Source organism: Hesperophylax consimilis, chromosome 24 (genome assembly GCF_061612785.1).
Source record: "Hesperophylax consimilis isolate HC1 chromosome 24, BYU_Hcon_1.0, whole genome shotgun sequence".
Classification (NCBI taxonomy): Eukaryota; Metazoa; Arthropoda; class Insecta; order Trichoptera; family Limnephilidae; genus Hesperophylax; species Hesperophylax consimilis.
Window position 1 is genome coordinate 7,398,843 of NC_142859.1, and position 24,839 is coordinate 7,423,681.

The 24,839-nt window shown below is 34.8% G+C and overlaps 2 protein-coding genes across 3 annotated transcripts; both read right to left on the reverse strand.

The window, feature by feature from the left end:
* Positions 1-1,388: 1,388 nt before the first annotated feature.
* Positions 1,389-9,539, reverse strand: LOC149411853 (juvenile hormone epoxide hydrolase 1-like). Its single transcript, XM_089646506.1, has 6 exons — positions 9,398-9,539; positions 6,415-6,606; positions 5,915-6,307; positions 4,794-5,145; positions 4,032-4,266; positions 1,389-1,771 (listed from the first exon to the last, which is right to left on the reverse strand). Exons 2-6 carry the CDS (start codon positions 6,604-6,606, stop codon positions 1,564-1,566), a joined length of 1,380 nt encoding a protein of 459 aa, XP_089502632.1. The 5' UTR covers positions 9,398-9,539; the 3' UTR covers positions 1,389-1,563.
* Positions 9,540-12,953: 3,414 nt separating this feature from the next.
* On the reverse strand, positions 12,954-20,369 carry LOC149411854 (juvenile hormone epoxide hydrolase 1-like). 2 transcript variants are annotated; one of them, XM_089646504.1, is made up of 6 exons: positions 20,306-20,369; positions 17,622-17,810; positions 16,003-16,392; positions 14,907-15,255; positions 13,760-13,994; positions 12,954-13,249 (listed from the first exon to the last, which is right to left on the reverse strand). In XM_089646504.1, exons 2-6 carry the CDS (start codon positions 17,808-17,810, stop codon positions 13,003-13,005), a joined length of 1,410 nt encoding a protein of 469 aa, XP_089502630.1. In that variant the 5' UTR covers positions 20,306-20,369; the 3' UTR covers positions 12,954-13,002. The 2 variants fall into 2 exon arrangements, with proteins under 2 accessions (XP_089502630.1, XP_089502629.1); XM_089646503.1 differs by lacking the exon at positions 20,306-20,369 and adding an exon at positions 19,520-19,641.
* Between the last annotated feature and the right edge of the window lie 4,470 nt (positions 20,370-24,839).

Genomic DNA, 24,839 nt, shown 5'->3' on the forward strand with positions numbered 1-24,839 from the left:
GAAATATCGGATGCATACTTAGAATTATGGTCTGAAGAAGAATCAATAGTAAAATCTCAGTGGCATTGCAGTTTTTCCTTATTGAGTAGAACATGAATTATTGCATTCATCAACACATGTGAAATGTGCCGCTCGTTCAAGTATTTCATCATTGCACAAGCAACATTTACAACTTACATAAAATTTGTTAAAGATTTTTTCCAAGTCCTGTATCCTCCATGTGTATTATTTTGGCACCTAGCCGGGACCTCTCCGACATTGGGCCATTTTATTCAATGGAAATTCATTTGTGTTATTTTCCAAACCCTATTTCCTCAATGAGTAAGAATTTTGCCTTAAAGGATACTTATTGCTTATCGAGGCCTCCTGTCTGGGGATTTGTTAAAATATAATATAAAAAAACGAACCCTAAAAAAAGGGCCCCCAACCCTTGGGTCGAAGCTTTACATCCGTATCTGGTACTAAAAAGATTTTGTCGTTTTGGCACCAGTTACATTGTCTTTTTTTCCTATAATTATTGTTTAATAAATAATTACATCAATTTGTCTAAAGATGCCCCCCTCTGCCAACGTAAATGCCTTTGTCTTATTAAATATGTTTTTTAGTTTCAATTAAATTAGTCATTTCAGTTTACACAATAAAAACCAACGGTAAGCGACTATAAAAACTTTATCTTCTTTAGCATTCAATTTTTTTTATATTTTTATACATACGTTTCCCTGGTTCTCTAGGAATACCTCAATATTTTTGTATCGCTGTGCAACCCGACGTGATAGTATTGACCCTGGGCAGAAAAGTCCCACAATGGACTGCCCCGCAAACCGTTACCTTACTTTAGCGAACTTTACTTTTCCCGCTGTTTCAGTGTTCGCTTGACGGTGGTCAGTATACAAATGACGTCATAGTTTATTTCAAGACATGCTGAAACTCTCTTGGTGGCAAAATGGTTGCCATGTGGTTTACTTCCAGTTCCTCGAAATGATACTCAGATGTTGTGTTATGGCATGTCTTCTGTTGCTTACGTCTATGCCTTATACTTTAAATTATTTCGGATTTGCGAAAACCTTATATTTTTAATTACACGAATGAACTTTTTATAAAGTTTGATGGATTTGTTAAATTTTTACTTGCACAAAGCATCAGAAATACAAAATGTTTGGATAATGCAATAAGCTAAAAACAATAATGTAACAATTATTTCAGAAAAAAACATTTATCAAAAAAAATACGATGCAATGCAATTAAAAGAAAAAATCATAAAAAATTACATAATATAAATAGAAAAACATCTGCAGTAAATTTTACAAATTTAGCCAAACATTGGGTTAAGACAACTTCACCAGAAATTCAATAATTCAAGACATAAAAAATTGGATCATTAAAAAAAATAATGTTAAAATTACTGTATTAACGAAACATTATATTTACACAACAATACAGAAAATCTGATTAAAAAAGTAAAAACATTCTTTAAACCTTTATTTTCATCCTTTGTTGCACAGCAACATTAAAATGAAAGAAAACGGTAAAAAAAATAACATTTCAGATCACAGTTCTTAGTTTCTAGTTTTTGTAGAACTTATCAAAGGCATAAACTGCCGATATAACGTCGTTGGCCATCACGGCTGGTTCCTCAAAAGCAGCAAAATGACCTCCATTCAAGTTTGATATTTGAACAACGTTCACGAACGCATCCTTGATCTGCCATTTTGTCGCGAACAGCAGCTCATTGTCGAATCTGGCTATGGCTGTTGGGACAGTCACTGGTATTCTAAAAGAAAGAAAAAAAGCGATTAAGAGAGAGAACGACTATTATCTGACACATTCGTTGATGATAAACACTGCAAGGCTGGTCGAAACGTAGATAGGCAAAAGTCGTCACAAAAAAACTATATCAGGAAATGAAACTTTTGAAAATAATAAAATTGTATGAATACAACATATGCCTCCTAATCTACAAAATCCAAAATGGACTTATACACACAAACACAACATTTAAATAAACATCACAAGTACACGAACATTATACTAGGCAATATAACAAATTGTACACACATGCTGTAAGGACTGAAAGTGGCAAAAGAGGCATTGGCCACGAGGGTGTACAAATATACAATCTCCTTCCAGATAACCTTAAAACGAGTATAAATGTATTTAAAAAAAACCTTTTTAATCTTAAGTTATCAGAACAAAATTAGAAAACTACTTGTATGTACTTATTTAAGTTAAGAAAGTGAAATGTAAAATTTCTTTTAACTTAATAAATTAACAAAAAATAAAATCCAAAATAAGTAAGTGGGTACTATAAACAGTTTTATAATAAATTTAGTGCAGATCCTGGATTGTTTTTTAACATTAAAAAAGCGATTTCCAAAAAAAATGATAGTGGCGTGCACCGAAGAAAAATATTTTTAAAAGGGGTGCGGTAAGTCAAAAAGTTTGGGAAGCTCTATATGAGTACATTGTTGTTGGAAAACAACAGCTGTCAATAGAGGTGACATTCGCCGGCGGCGAATAATTATACATCGGAAGCATTTATAATAGCACTTTGATCCGAAGTCCAGCGTAATAATCGTAGTCTCACTTCTAATTATAAAAAAATGTAAGCGATTCTAGAATACTTAATGCAGTGATACACCACTGGCGGTACGCGAGCTTGTTTCGTGCCGCAAAAATGTTTGAGATAATTCTTGAAAATCCTGGCCTAGCAAATTTTGTAAGAGATAAATTTTTTTGTTATACCTAATCATATATCTCATGTCCTACACTATCGAAACCAAATGTGAAAAACAGGTTTGGCCCCAGAAAATAATGCACCTGTTAACTACATTATATTGAATTTTATTCGACTCTGTATCTCATTCCAGTGCAGAGATAATACGTTAAGTCTCCCTCGGACGTCCCGGACTACTTCTACCATTCAAAACCAATCGCTAAACACTGCTGGCACTAATAAGAACAAACTTTGATATTTTTAGCGTTATCATTCCAGTAGTTTTTTAGTCTATATGGCACACACATACGATAAAAAAATAATTCTTTGTTATAATCAATAAGATGTAGTATAATGAAATTAAAATTATTTTTATAGACATATTACCTATAAATAATCACCGCGTACGTTTCCGGGTCTGCGGTTACCGCGTATCACATCAAATAAATATTATTATTATATCAGAAAAAAATATTTCGTAGTGTTTAAATACCTTCAGATGACCAGTTCTTATAAACTGGTATCAAGCATTGCATTATTATGCATCATTAAAATCATACTATTGATATTTTCGATCGATACAAACGATTTTGCAATAATACGAATGTATTATAACTGTTACAGAAAAAAAAAAATGTACGTAACACCCACATTAATGCATTACACTTCGGTTAAAAGTACAAAATATACAGATGATTAGTAAGTATCTTTTTACTAATAACGTGGTTTTGACCTTGGCTCTAGTTGATGCTTAGGGGAGATGTGGATAATCTCTCACACTTTGAATTTATTTTCAGAATAAAAGGATTATTTTCTAATGATTACAAGAAAAGATCGAAATTCAGTCCACAGAACCGAAGTAAGACAACTCAATTAATCTGCAAAAAATGGGGAGAAAAATTCCCGGACACTAACTAACCGCAGATAAAACAATCAAATTTGAAAATAATCATTTAAAAATCACCATATGTGTCAGGAAACTTGGCGGGTTTAAAGGTTTACGCAATAACTTAGTGGTTAGAACAAACGTCCGGAGAGCGGAACGTCCCGAGTTCAAATATCGGCAGCAGCTACAATATTTTTTCTAAAAAATTGTCATGATTACATGTTATATCATCATGAAGCGCCTCATTAAAAATATGTTGAAATAAGCAACCAATTATAATTTGTAGTCAGTTGTGCTATACTAGATTAAAAAAATAGCACTTGGGCTTTTTGCTTCGATTAAAAGTCTTGCAGAATGTCTCGGCGATAGTGGAGAGCAGAAAATAGAAAGAAGGCATTCGATTATACAATAATTTGCAATTAATAAACTTACTCATCCATTCCCAAGTCTTTGTGAATTTTTGCGAAGTGTTCAGAGTATAGACGGACAGATGTCGTGATGCAGCGACTGTCCCAGTAAATCATGATACTGTCCAGCAACTCTGTTTGGGTGTACTTCTTGGTTAGTCCTCCATCTGGCAGGTTTATCCATTCGGGATTGGTCCAAGTTGACAACTTTTCTAGAATGTACGCTGCGAGTCCGACAGGAGAGTCTTTCAGACCGACGCCTGGAAGAGACAATAAAATCAGTCAGATCTAGGAAGCTGGGCGTAATATTCTTCAGACTTCAGAGGTACTTTAGGAGCGCACTAGTGCTGATCCTGTACAAAATGCAAGGGCATCCAAATTTTAGTTTGGTCTAGAGCCCCTAGATACACGAAAAACTCTTATTCTGATAGATTCCCCCATCTCAACCAACAGTTTGCGATCTATGTAAATAGACGTTTTTCATCTAGCGATGGAACTTTGTTAGTTTACTTAAAATAATTTAACTGCGTAACAAGGTACCAACTAACGATCTTTAATAATACTTAAAATCAGTTAAACCTACAACTAACCGTATTTGCATACTCAAAACAATATAAAGTTGAATACGAATCGAAATATAGTCATTCAAATCTTTGAAGCCCGTTTTCTCAGAATAGGGTCAGAGTCAGATGGAACCTTGGTATTCCATGGGGTCGATATGTTGATGCATTTCTGAAAGCACATACCTACTCGTGTAGTTAAACATATAAAACATGGAACAACTTACCAACAGTGTCAGGTTTAGTCGCTTGGATGTGCATATAACCAGATTCTAGGATTAATTTCTGGAAAATTTTTGACAGAGGAGAAACCTTGGAAATATGCTCTTTTTCAACAAACAATGAAGGGTAAAGGCTGGTTATGAACACTTTGGCCCATCCCAAGCCGCTCATTACTGCAGGCATGTTGGTGTGGTACCCATATATGTTTTTAGGATATAGAATTGCCATGGCCTTGGTGATGACACTTCCCCAGTCCCCTCCTTGAATCATGAACTTCTCCCTATAGCCAAGGCGAATCATTAAGTTACGCATGATTACTGCTATATGTGTAGTAGCCAATCCAGGCTTTGCAGCCGCCTAAAATAAAAAATATATATAATTAGCACCGATATATATATATATATATAGCTGCTGTTCCGTAACGCCGATTGCTTTTGACAGGCTGTGTAATGACCAATCATATCGTCAGAATTTAAACTGTATAGTTTAAGTTCGCACAAGTCAGCTAAAACGACGGATAGCCGTGAGCCGAGCCAGTTGCACAAAAACGGTTCATCCTGTCAACTCTCGATCGCCGGTTGTCTAATCGGAATAATCATAAGACGTATTTTTATCGCAATTTAATCTAAAATAACGAGTGCTAACAACCACGCTAAACGTCCCAGTGCTGACAGATGATGCTCACTATGCAGATTTCACCATCTCCTCCCGGTAAGTTGATTGTGAATTAACGTTATGTATTGTGTTTTTGCATCGCCTGTCACAAGCCATATAATTCATTTATACTTTATCTGTGTGGAATAGCCCTTTAAAGTGCGGCTATTCCAACCCCTGTTCGTTCTTCGAACAGCTGCTATCAAAATAAATTTCTCTTTACGCGTAAATTTTTGGCGGTCCACGAGTCAGGGAATTTTCTATCTTATTGGTACCAATGCAAGGAATATAAGGCCACTTCCGAATATTACCACAATTTCAGTTTTTTGTCGCATGGTTTTAATGAATGATTTACTGGTCATGACTTGACGTGACGCTAGTTTGGTGCGAAATTAGCCTTATTTAATCAAGTGTTTTGGGGTAATGACCTTTTTTTAATAAGGTGAATAATATAAGTTAAATAATTACACACCTGCGAATAACCGTATCCTGGAAGACTGGGTACAATTACGTTGAAAACAAAATCTCTGTCCTTGCTTGGTGTGGTCAACAAAGGAATCATTTTGTGGAACTCTAAATAGCTACCAGGCCATCCGTGTAACAGCAGTAAGGGAATGATCCTGACTCCTTTGATAGGCTTCTGCTTCAAGTGAACGAAGTGGATATCCAAGCCCTGGATGTTGGTCTTGAACTGCGGAAACTTGTTGAAGTAGTTTTCTCTTTCAGAGAAGTCATATTGGTTCTTCCAAAAAGCGACCACTTCTTTGAGATGCTTTCCGTTGAAGCCATATTCGAAACCAATGCCTTCTAAAGGTTCTGTGTACCATTCGCTCTCGGCGAGACGACTCTTCAGCCCAGCTATTCTCTGAAAAATGAAGCGATACATATTATTTAACTTTCTATTTGAATTACAGAAGAAGGTAACAACGACTTTAAAATAAAAAGAAAATATTAGGTGTAAAAATTGGTTACCTCAGGGTCGAATGTAACTTTGAAGGGTCTGATGGTTGTGTCTTGCGTTTTGGGTGGCTTTCCCGGGCCCCACCATTGGTTCTGGTCGAGCTGTGGAACTGGAGAGACTTTGTACAAGCCGTGGATCACGTACCCCACTAGCGCCGCAACCAGTGCTACGGCCACAATTAAGGTCTTCCTGCAACAACCCATCTGAAAAAAAAACAATTAAAATTATGTTCGAAAGCATAATGTATCAAAAATATACAATGAAAAATCTCAGGATATTATAATTTCAATCTTGAAAATGACAATTAGCCAATTGATTAGATTATTTAAAAACTTCATAGTAAAATTTTCGAAATCTTTGGCAGAAAAATCTATCCACTTGATTTTTCCCAAGCCTTTATAAAATACTTACAAGTGGCATATTAAAACAATAAGAAAATATATGGATTGGTACTTTATCCCTTGTGTGAATTTGTTCAAACAAACTGTACCAATTTTGAAAATGACACGTAAATTTAACCAAAATGGATATATTTTTAATTATAAATAACGACTAAATGTTTTGAACTCACATTTTGAAACATACCATAAACGGTAAACAGAAAAACCACGATCTCGAGAATGTAATTGAGCAACCATTAAAATAACGTAAAATATAATTTAAACACACATAACTGAAAAGATATACCTACGCTGGAAATTGTATCACATATACTATGAAGAACGTAACTCGTGAAAATAATTATTGCAGACAGACAAGTAAAAATTATTTCAATTTCAGATGAATCCTGAATTTCTTGAAAAATTTAATTTTAACAAATTATTATAAGCAATATTCCCGAAACACACTTATGCAAATTGAAAAAAATCTCTCGAGATAAAATATATGCCACCGACGGGAATCGAACCCGCAACCTTCTCACTGCCGGTCAGCTGCTCAAATCATTGACATAATAATTTGTTATCCTTTGTGCTATGAATAAAAACCTTGACTTTAAACATAAGTTTATCATTAAAAATAAATTAAATTTTATTTCTCGCTTTACCCACCAGCTCTCTTTACCCAGCATTCCTCAATGAAATAATAGTATAATGAATACATGACGTAAATTTGTAATCTGCCTACACTCTACCAGGGGTATTCAACTCGATTAGAAGGCATCGGAGTAAAATGCACCTAAAAATAAACGAGGTTCTTCCAATTTTGTTGCTGATGTTTTTAGATAATTTAAAAAAAATTGTTTCTGTTCACTATTACCGTGTGCTTGATGTTGAACGCTTAAATTTATATGTTTTTAATCATTTGACGCCAAAAAGCTTTCTTAGTTTTAAATTTCCGCGAAATCCCCAATTGAGGTAGATAACTGTTGTGGTTGAACTTAGTGAAATGTGAATTATCACAATCAGAAATACACAGAAAAGCGTTAATATTTTGTAGACGCCTAGTTAACTAGTTTTGACACAAACCACCAAAATTGTTGGTCTACCAGTAAAGCCAAACTATTTTCACTCAACCAGAAAATCAAAAAACCTAATCTTTTTCCATGTCATCCAAAATAATAACATGCTGTCCCCTATTTTAAACAAAAATACAGAAAAAAATAACATCTCGCGGGCCGTTTGTGGACCTCGGGCCGTATGATTGACAGCCCTACTCCATATGATCGCTTGTTGGCTGTGAATTCAATCATAGGGTGTTTTCACAAACTAGGGATACCTACACAGACATAGGAATTAATAGACGAGAAGATAATGGCGAGGGGTAAAATCAACTGTTAAAGAACGAAGGGAGTAAGGCTGACTGTGATTCGTCAATAAATCAATCTAACAGTAAATAGGCATCTCGCATTATAATGTCACCATTTACTTCTTAAAAGTAAAATCTGCTTTTGAATGAATAGACATTTTTACATGGGAGCGCAAATTACTCGCCACGTTATGAACAAATTTGCGAAGTCCAAATTCGGCAAAAAAATTCGGTTCTATTTTCAGAGTCGAATATTTCGTTTAAGTATTTAGTTAAGACACTTTTATAAATGTTCATAATTTACTTCCCAGCAACCAACCAGCTTTGTGTTTCGCGTCCAGACGTTTCTCGATGTGATAGTATATGTTTCTAAAACTGATCTATATTATACGATGTGAATATGCTTAAAATAAAGTAAAATAATGCTTATATATGGAATGTAATACGACAATTGGGTTTATTCTCTTTTTCAAATCTATTTTTACAAGTTTTCATAGTACAAGTCAACATTTTGCCGTGTTATTTCGTAAAATGAACCGATGATGCCTCGACCATAGTTCGCACAAGAATGATGACGTCACGTTTTCAAATTTCACTTGAGGCCATACGCGAGCACAGCCGGCTCCAATGGAACCGGTATGGGGAGTGGGGATAATACGCTTTTAATCACTTAGGGCAGGTCTACTAATATTCATATGTCTATGGATACCTATAATATAAATATGTGGAAGATTTAGTTTATTTTCTGATTATGATTATCGTACTAAAAATGAGAAATTTTAATATTTTCATTCGTGTTTATTAATTTTCAAAACGGGCTGTGTGTGATTGGTTGACCGAATTATGACGTCACGGGTGCCGACTTTCAGAGTTTAATTATCAAAGAGTTAGTTTGTTTAAAAAAAACACACTCGTAAAAATAATTACGTTGATAATTCCAATAACATGTGTTTGAATGTAATGAAAAATAACGGTCGAGAGTCGAAAAAACTGTGATGTCGATGGGAAGGGTTTTATTTACTGACTTGCTTTAGGTAATTATTTTTTAAACAGGTTTTTAAGAACTTTGACCGTAGAAAAATGCAATTGGAGATAAAAATGTGAACGGTTCAATTACACTATCTATCTACTAAACTTATTATTAACACAGAAAACGCTTGTTTTTCGTCTTTTAACATAAATGAATCCACTTGTCATGCTACCTAATATTATGGAACCGGTTCTTTTAAAAAACAAACAACGTTTTACCTGGATTTTGTAGCACAAGGTAGAACCACAAACGCCGGCAACCTACAACGGGTCTCAAAACAGTACTGTGAACTGTGTCTGAGACTCTGATGCAAACTGACTGAACAGATTGAACAACAGAACAACTGACTCAAACACTCTAGTGAAACTTGAAATAAACTACACTATTAAATCGGTGTTCGGAAGAGTTCGTAAGAGTTCGGGTCCAGAATAGATGGAGAGATTGAAGATTGCATTTGATATGTCATAGAATGGGCTTGTTATTGAATCTGATTATCATAATTATTCATCATAGGTAAATGCTGTAATGACGTTGCCGGTAGTTTAATTGTTTCTTATGTTTCTAGTGCGTTTTATGTGTACATGTTTTATGCTCGGGTTTATGAGTGGTTTGTTTATAGTTAAATTTTGAGATTGTGAATTCTAGTGTACCTGAAAACTAGATGCATTTTTAAGGTGGAAATAAAATGTTTGTAGTCTAATAAGTATCTGTTTCACTTGATCGTGCCATGTCGTCCTCGCGCGTCTACGGCTTTTTCTTGTAGTATCATTAAATTCACATTATTACCATTAAAAATTACATTGTAATATTAATTAATTCAAGCCCGTATTATCTCATTTCAGTGCTGAGATAAAGCTACAAGCCAAAAATGTGTATATTCTTGGTATGCCTTATATTGTCACGAATGTAGGTAATAGGCATTAAAATCGCTTGACAAATGGAGTCTAGAAACGTTCGATTTCAAGCACAAAAGTGGTTTTAATTTATTTTGTAAATAATTTTATAAGAAGCAAAAAAATAATCAAAGAAAACTGTCACAGATAATTTTAGCAATAATACTGTATTTTTTAAAAGTTGTTTCCTTTACGCGTTCATACATTTCTGTTGAAAAATATTTTTTTGAATAATTTTCATTTATATTTTTACTAGGTATTTTTATTTTGTATTTGTATTCCACTCAAGGGAAACGACAGGAAAACCTTCAATTTATCTAAATCATATTTTTTGGTATTCATAATGTACACCAATTTGTTATAAAGATTAATTAAAATAGTGAAGTCCTTAAGTCTTCCTCGGGCTTCCCGATTTCCTCTACCACTCTCTAAACACTCCTAGCAAAGAATAAACTTTTTCAGAAATTTTCGGCAAAATCGGTCCAGTAGTTTTGGAATATATGTATAGGGCTCACACATACAGACATTGCCTTTTATTTATGTCGAAGATTCAATCAGTTGATAATAAAGGTTGTTACACTGTATTTTTATTTGAAGAAGTTGTCGGGAACGCCGGAGCAAGCAGAACATGGCACGATCTAACTAACTAACCATCACGCCGTTTTTTCATATAGCGTCTCATTCATACTCTTCTATTATCCTGACTCTTGACATGGCCCGACTCAAGTATCTGATTCACTTGATCGTGTCAAGTCTTCTTACACTCCTTTCTTCGTTCATTCGCTCTACATGCCCAAACCATATAAGCGTCCCTTTCATATTACTCATTATCATTACGCTTACACCAGCCTTGCATTCTCTGCGGATGTCCACACTTCTCACACGATCATACATGGTTTTACACACATACGCCTCAGGGTTCTCCTTTATATAGCATTCAATCTATTTCCATCAGGGTAGGTACCAGCACTCCAATATGGACTGCTAACTTCGCTTCTTTGGACAATTTTTGGTTAGCGCCAACCGCGTTCAGTCCTTCAGCCTTACAATCTCGAAGTAATGTCACGATCTAAGTAATCAAATAATCGGTTAGGTTCATTTATTTATTTAAGTATTTATTATTTTTCATGGTCTCCATAAAACAGTTAATGACAGGAATAACTACTACAGAAGACCTACTTAATTATGATTTGCATGCATGTGAAAGTGGCGGTTCATTATATCGGCTTACTAGGCGTCCGACGCGACGGGTAAATGACATAAATTTGTATTTTGTGTGTAAAAAATATCATTATAAATAGTCAACTCTCAGTCAAAACATGTTAAAAATGGAATAATTTAAAAACATTTTTTATACAATAAAAAAAAAAAATTGTTTTTGACCACTTTAATTTTACTTACCGGTTTCTGAAGAACCCTTCTTTCATCAGGAGAATATTAAAAACTGATGACAAAACAAAAAAAAATCAAAATAAAAACAAATCAAATCAAAACTAAAACAAATCAAAACAAAACATGAAACACAAAATACAACAAAACTGACAAAAACAAATTTATGTGTTTTTTATTGTAAATTATGACAAGCCACTAAATTAATGCTTTTTACAACTACTTGATTTTTCATAACCTAGATCTGATCTAATGATTATTAGATTATGTATAACATGGTCGATAGTGTTAAAATGAAATATATTCTAATTCGTTTTGGAAAAAAACACATTTGACCTGAAATTCAGTAATAAATAGTACAGGTAACATGAGATTTTAATTTTTTTTATTTATTATTAAATGATGTTATCGTGAAACTTTGGTCATGCATACATCTTGGCAGTATAAATAAACATCTGAAGAGTCTGCTAAAAAAAGTGTTTCCTCTAGGGGGAGAAGAATGAAGAGAATTTTTTCAAAATACATCATTATAAACTAGGCCGTGTGAGATATTGTTTAGTATGTTTTCGTTCGTGCTGAATCGATTCACAAGTCGATAGAATCAATATTTGGTAAGTAAAACAGATATAGTAAAGAAATGAAAAAGTAGAGGAAATAACAAGGAATGACCCCCCGAGAGGAGTGTTCCATCAAGTTTAAGATTTTGTAATCTAAGACCAAAGTTTCATGAATGTACGAATTTTGTATTTTATTTCGTGCGTTTTCATACTATTTTTTTACCTGTACTATCAGAATGGCTTACTGATAAAACCCGAGATTAACCAACGTATCTGGCTTCGGTAACATCTCTACTATCGTGTACAAATTGTATGTACATGTTAAAGATATTAGAAAACAAGGTACATGTACATTATGCGTTATCGTTATCAGTCAAGGAGACTCTCACCCCGGGGCGGCTCCGTGTTGATTGCTATCGCGTAATGCGAGATGTCTTTCTGACGGAAAAGGTATTTAAATTAATCCTTAATATTCTGCACACACGGCAATCTTCGAGATATATAACTCACACAATTATAAAATATAATTTAATTAAAGGCTTTAGCTTGACGTTAACATTCCCAATACCGAGTTCAAATACTTCGGTCCACTACTAAGATGTCACGTCGTCGGCGCGGCGTTCCATTGGAATTCGTATTCTTCTTTTGGTGCCAGTATTGCCCTGCTGAAGGTCCAACATTCAGACTAGAATCGTTGCTTAAATTGGTTTTAGCCGTGTTTGGTGACCAGATCTGAATAGTCGGGTACTTTCCAACTTTCCTCTCCCTACTTCCTTTGGACATATAACATTTCCCAAATTTGAAAAGTCGCAGACTTTTATATAAAAAAAGTATATACCTACCTCCAGCGATTCATCGGCTATACCGGGCGGCCGCGATGCGAGAAAACAATCATTTATAATTTTACAATAGTATTTATTATTTTTTAACTGATGATAAAAATATACAAAAGATTTGTCGTCTTAAAACTAAATCACATTTGGTTCACTGTGGTGGTCCAGGTGGTCCAAATTCTGTGCCATTCGCCTCGTGAAAGCGATCAAAGGCCTTCACCGCCTCGAAGATATCGTTGGCGAGAAGCTGTGGTTCTTCGAATGCGGCGAAATGGCCTCCAGTGGGGAAATCGGTGACCTGCACCAGATTCAGGTACTTCTCCTTCATCTGCCATCGGGTGGCGAAGGTTATCTCGTTGGGGAGCCGAGCCACGGCTGTAGGAACAGTCACCGGAATACTAAAATGAAAACGGTTCCATTACAAAACAAAACAGAACATTAAAGAAAAGGAAAGGGAAAAAAACAAACTTAATCTAGCTTAGCAAAATACAAAGACAAACTGCGCAGAAAATGGCGAAAGAGCTAATTATTATGTTTTGTTTTTAGACTACAAAAGACGCCCACTTATCGTTTGGAAATGCATTCTAAGAAACCCGGTTTATAGGTTGCGTCGTACTAAGTCATGATGTACAATAATAAAGAGTATTGGATGCATTTCACTCTGTCTGGCGCAAAACATTTCGGAAACCATATAAAATTTGAAAATGTCCATACAAATCTAATTCAATTAGGTTTTTGAGTTCAGACATTCAAATCAAAAGAGATTGGCGCAGTTGCAGCGTTGCCAAAAGGCTTATTAATCCATCACAGCTCTCGACAGACTTTTCCCCAATCATAGAAAGTACACCTTTACCGAGTAGAATGTTTTCGTATTTTTGATAAATTATAAAAACATATTATGTTCTCACTTATCAAATCCCAAGCTTTGTTGTGCCTTGTTGAATGTTTCCGCATATAGACGCATGGAGGTAGTGATGCATCGACTATCCCAGTAGATCATGATGTTGTCCAACAGTTCTGTCAGATTATACTTCTTGGTCAATCCCCCATCAGGTAGATCTCTCCACTCCTTGTTGGTCCAAGTGGAAAACTTCTCTAAAATATAAGCTGCTAGCCCCACTGGAGAGTCCATCAAAGCGATTCCTGGAAAAAGACTTGTTTTAAGAAAATGGGAACCTTTGTATTATTACTCCTGAAAAAAAAACAAAATACTAAACGTAATTTACGTAAAAGATCTCTCTTCAAAGGCTTACTATAAACTACACAAATCTAATTGTTAGGAAACTGTTAGGAAGCTTTGTAGATGCACGCACAGATGGCAGTGCATAGAGCTTGCAGGGAAGTCCGCAAGATGGAGCCAGTGGCCAGATGTCGCCATGGACAGTGCGAAGGCTTTCAGACAATCCCAGATTCCAATTAGCCAGCTACTAGTAAGGTCGACTAACGAGTCACCAATATAATACGCGGAGTATTAATAAATCGCTGATTAATATTAAAGAACCTATTATTTATAAAACTCCTTCCAAGACGAGTTGGAGACTGTTTGTGAATCTTATTACTGAGGGAGTTTCTATGACTAATGAAATGACATTGTTATCTCAGCAGACGCATGCAACTGTTGAAGGTGGACAACGTAAAGAGCTCTAAAAACGTGAAGATGAAGAAACACTGATTCAAAAGGGCCTACGTCATCTTTGAGGGTGCTTTTGGAAGGGTTTTTTTTACTGAATATAAGTAATGAACCAAGGCCTTGAACAGATCCAAGCTGAATGAGAAAAGAAACGTAGGAGCCAGCAAATCATTCTACAGTCGAGTTGTTGAGCAGAAAAATGGCAGTGATAGGAAGAAGATATATGAGAGCCATGTAGTGCCATACATTATATCACCCACTGGAGGGCGACATTGTCCACGTTAAGAATCAATAACCTATACATATGTTCACAGATAGTAAACTTCGATAGTACCTACAGGTAGTCAACATCGTCGTCTTGAATGACAACATGAAATTAATAATATCCTTGTAAAAGAGAAAACGTCTTTTTAGCTTATACGTACCGATAGTATCTGGTTTGGTGGATTGAATGTGCATGTATCCAGTTTCCTGCAGGAGGTACGAATAAATCTTCGATATCGGGTACACCAACGATATGTGTTGCTTTTCCATAAACATCGGAGGATAAAGACTACCGATCAAGGTTTTCACAGTTCCCAGCCCAGTTTGGACGAATGGCAGATTTGTGTGATATCCATAAATCTCCTCGGGGTACATTATTGCCATTGCATTGGTTATGATTGCTCCCCAATCTCCGCCCTGGACGACGTAAGTTCCGTATCCAAGACGTTGCATTAAATTCCTCATAATAACTGCCGTTTGGGCGGCTCCTAATCCAGGCTTTGAAGATGCCTAAATTTATAAATAATAAAAAAATAATGTACAGTAACAAACATCGAATCCGAATAAAAAAGTTTTATTACCATTGTTATTCATAAAGTAATTAATAATTCTATAGAGCACCTCAGACTAAACTAACTAAACCATTCTGGAAAGGGAGATTGATACCCCTTTATTTACGATGTTAAAGTTACCATTCTGGAAAGGGATATTGGAAAGCAAATGGGATACCCCTTTATTTACGATGTTAAAGTTACCATTCTGGAAAGGGAGATTGGATACGATGTTAAAGTTACCATTCTGGAAAAGGATATGGGATACGCAATTTATTTACGATGTTAAAGTTACCATTCTGAAAAATGAGATTGAATATCCCTTTATTTACGACGATTAAAAAAAGAAAAATATGTAATATTCAGCTTGATTATTGGTTATATTTGGCAGCATCCTGCGTAGCGCTTTTTACTCCTTGAGTAAAAAGTCTGACAGTCTTCAAAGTCCATCATAAGGGAAATCTAGATGAAAGAGGAAGATATACAACAAGGCAAAATACCCCAGCAATCAATCACTATAATACTTTTGGCAGTGAGGCTGCAGTGGCGGCTCGTGACTGTTGGGTATACTAACTGCTCATATGACAAAAATGGCATTATTGGTGTTGTTGTAGCTGAAAACGTTTTTTTTTAATCTATTTGGTTTTCGACTAAACTTTAAAAAAAATCAAACAGAGCCGCCGCTGGGTGAGAGTCCTAATTTTACCTGGGAATATCCGTATCCTGGAAGACTTGGAATGACTAGGTTGAACACGAAATCCCTGTCCGGGCTCGATCGTGCTAAGAGGGGGATCATCTTGTGGAATTCCACAAAGCTCCCTGGCCATCCGTGCAGGAGCAACATAGGCATAATTCTAATACCTCTAGCCCTTTGCAATATGTGGACAAAATGTATATCCAAGCCTTGAATGTTCACTTTGTATTGGTGATATTCGTTGATATACTTTTCTCTTTCAACGAAGTCATATTCGTTCTTCCAGAAGTCAACGACTTCTTTAAGGTACTTTCCGTTAAAGCCATATTGAAATGCGACATCTTCCAGTGGCTCAGTGTACCAGGAAGTCTCATTCAACCTCTGTTTCAGATTTTCGATTCTCTGAAAAAAAAAGAGTGTGGAATTATGGAGGTTGTGTTGAGTTCTCCACACAATATGTTAAATGTAGACAAATAAAATTGAAGTAAATATAAATCGTTTAGTATGAAGACATCGGAGAACATGAAACTAAGAAATGTAATAAACAGAAGACATTGTCGGAAAATATTAAAAGAATCCAATTATTGAAGTCTTCTGCTTTGACGTGTATGAATTAGTTTCCACTATCAGCTGAATTAGAAGGAATTAACATCCCGTAATTAATTCAAAATATTAGTGAAATCTTTGTCGGACTTGGAGAAGGAGTAAAAAAAGGAGAGTAAGAACCATATTTTTTCGGATCTACACAATAATAGCCAAGGCTATAGGTACGTTTTCAAGATTATTCAAAATCAACAACTAAACAATACGAATGTTTTCTGCAAAACCCACTAAATAAGAGACCTGCATAAAGACTGAATAAAGAATAACACAAAAATGCCTTGTGGACGATTCCGTGATTCGAATATTTGTCCAATCAGGCCTTAAATTTCCAATACAAAACTGTGTTTCCAGTGATTACGAAATTCAATTGGGATGGTGATCTACGATGTAAGTGTATTAGAGACAACGCCATAAAAGTCAGTGGCGACGTTTGTTATTATTTAAATTTGTATTGAAGGCACTTCTAGTTTTCTTCTTTATTCTATGTACAAAACCAATATTATGAATTACAGATTTTTTTAATAGTAAATTGTGAATGAAATTTAATTGTGAATGAAATCAATCCGTGGTGAATCAGACTTACTGACTGACAACATAAATGAGAAATTAAGGAAGAATTTTAATCACCATGAGTCACCAAAAATGAATTGAACGAATGAACAGCAAACTAAGTAACAAATAGACTAAAATCATTCACTAATATGAATTGATTATTTTTCTGGTTCTGATCATCGCACTAAAAATGTTGAACTTTTATTGATAATTATTATTGATTTATAAAACGATCAAAACTCGAATAAGGCTATGGTGTAGGTAATACTGCTGGCTGACAAATATAGCTGTTACCGGGAACAGAAACTGCCCTTACAAACAGTGTGAGTCAGAAACGCCCTTAATGGTATACCTTAAGTAGTTATCGAAAGTTAATTTGTCAACATTAAAATAAAAAAATTTTTTTTTATTTTTTTTTTTACTATAATAAAGTGAAAATCCCCTATTATCTTATTGAATATTTATAAAATCATTACCTGTGGTTCAAATTCCACATTCACCTTTCTGATGGTTCTGTCAGTTTGGACAGGAAGTCCTGGTCCCCACCATTGGTTCTGGTCTAGCTGAGGCACCTCAGGGACCTTGAAAAGGCCATAAGATGCATAGCCCAACACCGCAGCCACTATGGCCAGACTCACGGTACACCACTTCCTGCAGCAGCCCATCTGAAAATTGTCTTTTAGTTATAGTTATAGGCCCTCCTTCCACATTCCACGGGGATACGTGAGTAACCGATACTCGACGATTTAAATATCTTGACGACTAAGGCGCGGAGGTTCACGTACACCGGAACGCTTTGCCAATATTTTGTAAAATCGTCGGCGACGCAAGTCTCCCGCGACTAGCCGGGCGAGATTGTTTTTGCTCACATCGTCGAGACTTTCAACATGACGTCACCGGTATCAGACATTTTGTAAGAATTCGCGTGCTTCAGACCAACAACAGATTTTTTAAAAAGAAAAGGCAAACATTCCTAGGTTACGAATAACCAGGTAATAATTTTTAAATCTCTTACTAAGAATCGAATATAACTCGCGACGTTAAAGATTAATAACGGTGGGTTTCGATCGTGTCTGTATTAACCTAACCTGAAAGCAAGCCTTCTAAGCGGTTGCTATGCAGGGACAGTCAAGGGTCTAGCTAGTCATTTAAAAAAATCATTAAAAATCTTCAAGTGTGTACCTCCTGTCAACAATAATATGTATCCTTAAAACGCCGTTGGGAAAGTGGTGGGGTACCTCGACTGTGCGTTAGTGTGTTTCAGAGGTTCCCAAACTTTTTTGCCCCGTAGACCACTTGCCAATTTTTTTTTTCCGTAGACCCCCTGCCTGCCGAATATTGAATTTTCCTAAAACTATTAACGTCCCATGTGATAATCATTTATTTTTTTAGTAAATACATTCCCTTCCCTTGCCTGCCCAACAACCTGGTGGCGGTATAGTTGCTCTATCTTTACATTGTGCAGACAGGGGGGCCCTTGTGAGGTATTTCACCAAATAAAAATGAAGCAGGAAAAGCAACGGGAATTTCTTTCTGTAGATAGCCCTATAGAACTGCCTCTTAAGTTCTTTGTCAGTGCTTATTCCGGTCAGTTCTTCTTTTCACATGATATCCGATTCTTCAACGTTGCATTTCCATAGTCAAAATGTCCTCAAACTTAGTTTTCAAGTCTGTGTGAAGTGCATTTAAATGTTGAACGTCATTATTACCCTGGACGTTTTTCAAAAACAAGTTGGGGAAATAGGAAAATTCGCGGCTTGCAATGTGCAATGTTTTGCTTGAATATATTAATTCTGACGATAAAAGGAACGTAGACTCTATTTATATACCTCAATTAACAACTTTACGAAATATAAAAATACGAATAACAAATAAGTAATATCTCAGTCAATTATATTTGTGTTAGGTCTATTGTGTCATTTACGGAACTCCTAAATGTTGACTTGAGGTAAATGAGGGTCCGCTAGTATGTACCCCCATTTGAATCTCGTGGACCACCAAATTTTTTTCTCGCTGACATAGACCCCCAGCATGCCGATATCGACCCCTGAGAGTTCATACAGACCACTTTGGGAACCTCTGGTATGGATCAATGCTAGGAACAAAACAGTCAACAAAGAATGACAGCTAGTTTGGTTATGAAAGACTTTATTCGAGAATTCGTGGTGGCGATGCGGGTGTTTTAATTTCAGTAGTGAAGCGTAAGGAGTGTACGCGACAAGTTGTTCGCGACGAAAACACACATCATCAGTATCGGATACTTGCGTATCCCTGTGGAAGAAAGGCCTTACTTAATTTAGCGACGCGGTTGTTGAAATTTTGGTTATAGCATTCACATGGGTGATTGATTAAACTCTCTTACTTAGGTACTTACTATTTTTTTCACCGATACAAGTAAACACTGTTCACTACACTAAAGCTTATCGTGTTATTTAATAATATTATTATGTGTTATGATTGACTGAACGTTCGCGTTACCGGCTGCTATTCTGTTATTGAAAAAACTACGAGTCATCACAACTGGCTGATAACGCCGGGGAATCATTTCATGAATAAATAAATATAATTACGTGAAGTCTATTTTGGTGCGGACACACTATCGGTGTTTAGCATTCTGAACGGTAGGCATTGTGCCAACGAGTAACAAATAACCAATAATCCCTAGACGACTCATCACTCACATTCATAAATTGATCAAAAAAATCAAATGTGTTGTACCGAAGTTTATTTCGTATATTAACTGTTGTCAATTTTTATAATGTCATTCAATTTCAGAGAAATGCATGTGTGTACGCGTACGTGTACGTGAGTGACACCAAAGGTTTGATAAAATGTATTGTCATCGACAACGAGTCTTTCAGCCGAGTTTCAACTCCATCGGATTAATTAAGTGGTTAATTTATACATCCAAGATTCAATTTAATTTATTCATTCAATAGATATTTCTAAGCCCCATTATGACTATGACACCAAACAAGAGAAACAATATTGTTTCGTCTTCACATATTTCTTGCCGGGTGATATATTCATCTGCTTTGAAATATCCATTTTGTTAACCAAAATAAGACGCCATATTGTTCTCTTCACATAAGATTTAATAAAAATAAAATTAATTCAACAGAATGTTATAATTTTGTATAGAAATAGAATATCGTCTTACCGTTTATCACAAAACAAAAATGACTGATAACATTTTTAAATATCAGGCAAAGTTTCATCTTATCGGATTCTTTATAATATTATATTTGTGTGACCAGGGTTGCCAAGTGTTAATAAATTAACCGGATACTTGGATGTAGGTATAATGCATAATAATCTGTGTATACACCACTTTTTTTTTAATAAAAAAACACTTTTCTGCTGTGTCTTTATATTAATATTTTTTTGTGCTGTATCGATGTATTTATTGTTAAAAAAAAATAGGTACGTGTAAATGAAACTGGTAAACTATAAATCTCTCTATTCACGGTGTCCAAAAACTCATTTTTTTTCGGAAGCCTGTTGAACCGCTTCAACGCATTTAAATGACACCTGATATTGACTCCTTAACGACGTTTTTTTTAAAATTTGAACCAAAAATTCCAACTTTGGACTCGATTTACTTGAAAAGGTAAGCTCAAATCAAAAAGAGTTACATTACAAAATCGAGTGTGTTCTAAGTGTGATTTAGATTCACCAGTTTCCCGCATACGAAGAAACCGTGTATTATACAAATAATAGTGTCTGTACGGGCGGAATCGCTTTTTTTATCCAAACCTACAGTTTTATTCAGAAATTGATGAAATTTTGCTCACTTGACCTTTAAAACAAGAGGAATGTCACTGTCTATACGAGATTGAAGCAGAATTTTAATATTTCGTAATGAAATTTTTCATATTTGATATTCAAAATAAGAGTAACATTACTGTCTACATTTGATTTAGAAAAACTCTGATCGGTGACTTAGTGGAAGTTAGTGGTAGTAGGTGTAGTTCTTAAACAAAGTACCTTATAATAAAATGCGGTGATATGTATTTATAATTGCACTTCGTTCCAGGATGACAAAAACTCTCAGTATCGCCCTAGTAAGAGACCACAAACTTAACATTGCAACGACTTGCGTGGCCGAGCAGTTAAGGTCATAGGTTATGAATCCAGAGGTAACGAGTTCGTAACCAAACGGGCGCAAATACATTTTATTTTTTCATTTCAGTTCAACAAAACAATCTGAACTATAATGTGATAAATTAACAATGGGCTCTGATATACCTTCATCATATACTCGGTCTCTCTACAATACTCGATAGCTAAACAATCTATGGGTAACTTAATCTAGTGGCATCTATGGGTAAGCTCTTACACTATAATAAAGATTCGAAATTGTAAAATTGGAAATTCATATGTCATACGGAATATATTCTGGTCTAGTAATGTGTAATTTCTATCACCTAAGAAATTCTAAAAATATAGTACTATAGGATTCATATGTCTTATACTGATTTATAAATGTAGAAATTCTAACTATAAAATTGTAAATGTTCTCCAAAATGCCCCGGAAAGAATCTCAGTCTTATGATGTCCCGAAAGAAACCATTCATCTGTTCTGAATGCAATTATTAATGTAATCCAAATTGACCCTGGTAATAAATTACATCTTTGCGATTCTTTCAAGGATAAAGAAACCATCCTGTCACTTCGAATGAAATCAACAATGTTCTCAAAATTTGTTTTGACAGCATCGCCACTCCATTGTAAGAATATTATGTACTAAATACACAATTTGGCTGTCCTGAACGGGAATCCTTCCCAGTTCCCGGGAAGGTTCATTTTGTTTTGTATTGTTTGTAATTTATACATACATAAATAAATAAGTAGATATCGGTATCAAGGTACAAGTAGGACAAGTAGTAGGTAACTGGTCAATCTACATCAAATAGAGTTAAAAAACATTTTCTACATCAAAAAAAGTTCTGAGCTGGGTTTACGCTTCGACGCATTTAAAAATACATATCTGATTGTAACCCCCTAGTGAAATTTCTTTTTCAAATTTCGCCTTTGTTGTGTTCCCACAAACAGTTCTCCAACTCGTCGTGGAAGGAGATTTTAAATAATAGGTTCTTTGTGTTAAACCAGAGATTTATTAATACCTACTTCGCTTATTGAAATGGTGACTCGATAGTCGACCTAACTAGGAGCTGGCTAAATGAGATCTCAAAACACCAAGTTTGTCTGGGAGCGTTCTAACTGGTCCTGGCGACTTTTGGCTACTAGCTGCCATCTTGCGGACTTCCAAGCAAGCTCTTTGCACTGCCCTCTGTGAGTGCATCTGTGAAGCTCTCACTTCCCAACAGCCTTAAAATCCCAAATCGATTTCCTCGAAAGAATTAAACCAAAAAGGAAAGTTCAAATCAAAAAAAGTTATACTACCTAATCGACTCCAATAAGATGTAGATTCACCAGTTTCTCGATTGTGCTACGAGTTTCCGTACACCGTGTATTTGTGGAATGTTTCAGAGTAGTTGATTAACCATTAACCATTAACCATTCAACAGTCTTCCACTTGAAACAAAAATTGAGGAAAATAAAAATAAATTCAAACACAAAATAAAAAAAATGGATTAAAGAACAAAAAGACAATATTACCAAAATACTATAACATAAAAGAATAAAACATATACACGCAACACAAAAAAAAAATATATAAAACACGCAACACGCACAAACACATATATCATTATAAATGCCGATTTACATTCTCTTTTGATATTTTTCTTTTAGTGTTATAATTATATTTTAATTTTTAATCTTTATTTTTTATTTTAAATTTATCTTTATTTTAATGTTGTTTTTCTTTTATTTTTTTTAAATGTATAAATTCTTAAATTATAAAATGGGGGCCCCAGCACGGGTAAACAACCCAGTGAGGCCAACATTACTAAATTGAAATATGAAATATTGTAAAAAAAATGTATCAACAATAAAATAAAAAAAAACCTATCTTCGCCCTGGTGAAAGACCAACATTTATAATCGAAACATTGCTTCAAATGGCTTAAGCTGTGTTTTGTAATCAGTTCTGAATAACAAGCTACTCCCCAGCATCTCTCTTGTATTTCCCCTCACCCACATTCTCTATCCATACATTCCCCAAATAGGGATGCCAATAGTTTCACAAACACAGTTGTTTATATTTTTTTAAACTCATCTGCCAACCCTGTCAATGATTCCTGTACATTATGACATGTTGTCTATCACGTCAAATGCTTACTTACCTTTATCGCATCACATAATACGTAATGATTATACGTTTTATTTTATAAATATTATTTACAACAATCTCCGGACTTTTAAACTGTAATATTATTTATAAGTTATTATAAAGATAACTCATGCGCCTTTGGTTTCAAAATCATACAAAAATATAGATATAGGCTTGCTTAGCGACTAACCCAAGGTTGAATGATAGCGTTTAAAATCATTTTAGTCATTAATTAAGTATACACAACCTAAAGGTAAATGATTTTAAAGAGACCTTTGCTTGTTTAGTGGTGTACTATCGGATGCAAAACATAATAATTTCTGTTTTGTTAGGAAGCTGAAGAATGAAACAACAAAAAAAACAGATTTGTCGAATAGAATAGCGAGTCTAAATCGGAATTGACAAACGACTCTACACATCTAGTACTTATCTTTGGGAATTTGAGGGTAAGAGGGGACTATAGGCGGTGTTCCAAAATAGGTCGAAAAAAAAATTTTTAAACTTTCGATTTGCACAAATAAATTCAAACTTGAATTCTATAAAATTAATTTCCCGAGGGTGTTTATTTATTTATTTATTTATTTATCCTGGCGGATTTTTATAATGTTTTTTTTGTTGATAATATTATGTATTTTCAAACATTATATGATACAGTGAGCCTCACTGGATACTTTGCCGGTGCTGAGGACCCCATTTTACAATTTAATAAAAACATAATACTTAATTATAATAACTCCTAAAACGGGAAACTTCCTAGTTGGACAGTCAAAGCTTCCTTTTATATTTGTATATCTTGTATGTAATAAATGTAATAATAATAATAATAATAATAAATTAATCAAAATGAAATAAAATAAAATACAACAATAAACGGTCAATATTATGAGGAACGCTAATTTTTATACTTGTTCTTTAATCCATCTTTTCATTTTGTATCGGATACGTTTTTTGTGGTTCCATGATAACTCAACACAGTGACAATTCAAACCACCTTTAAAAAGTCATAAAAAGTCATTAGAAACGATGAAAAAAAAAATTTAAACCTAACCTAACCTAACCTACTTAACCCAGTTAATAAAGTTTTTGTTTCATCACTTTATATAACTTTTTAAAGATGTGATGAATTATCATTTTGATGATTTATCCGGACACCGTTTTTTGTTTTCCACTAAATTTGATGATTAAATAATCAAATCGCAGATCAGCACCATTTTGAATTTTTGACATTTTTTAACTGTCTCCGCTCGCCCCCTTCCAAGTTTTGATTAAATTGTGACCGATCATGTTGTTATGTTTGCCAGCTGATTGAGCTACAAATTGATGTAAACCTGAATCGGGCTGAGAATTGGCGTTAAACGGAGATTGCTCAAATGTCCAAATTTCAAAATGAAACTGAAGGTGTTTGAAACAATCCACTCATAAATAAACAACCCAACCTTACTAAAAAAAATTGGGTT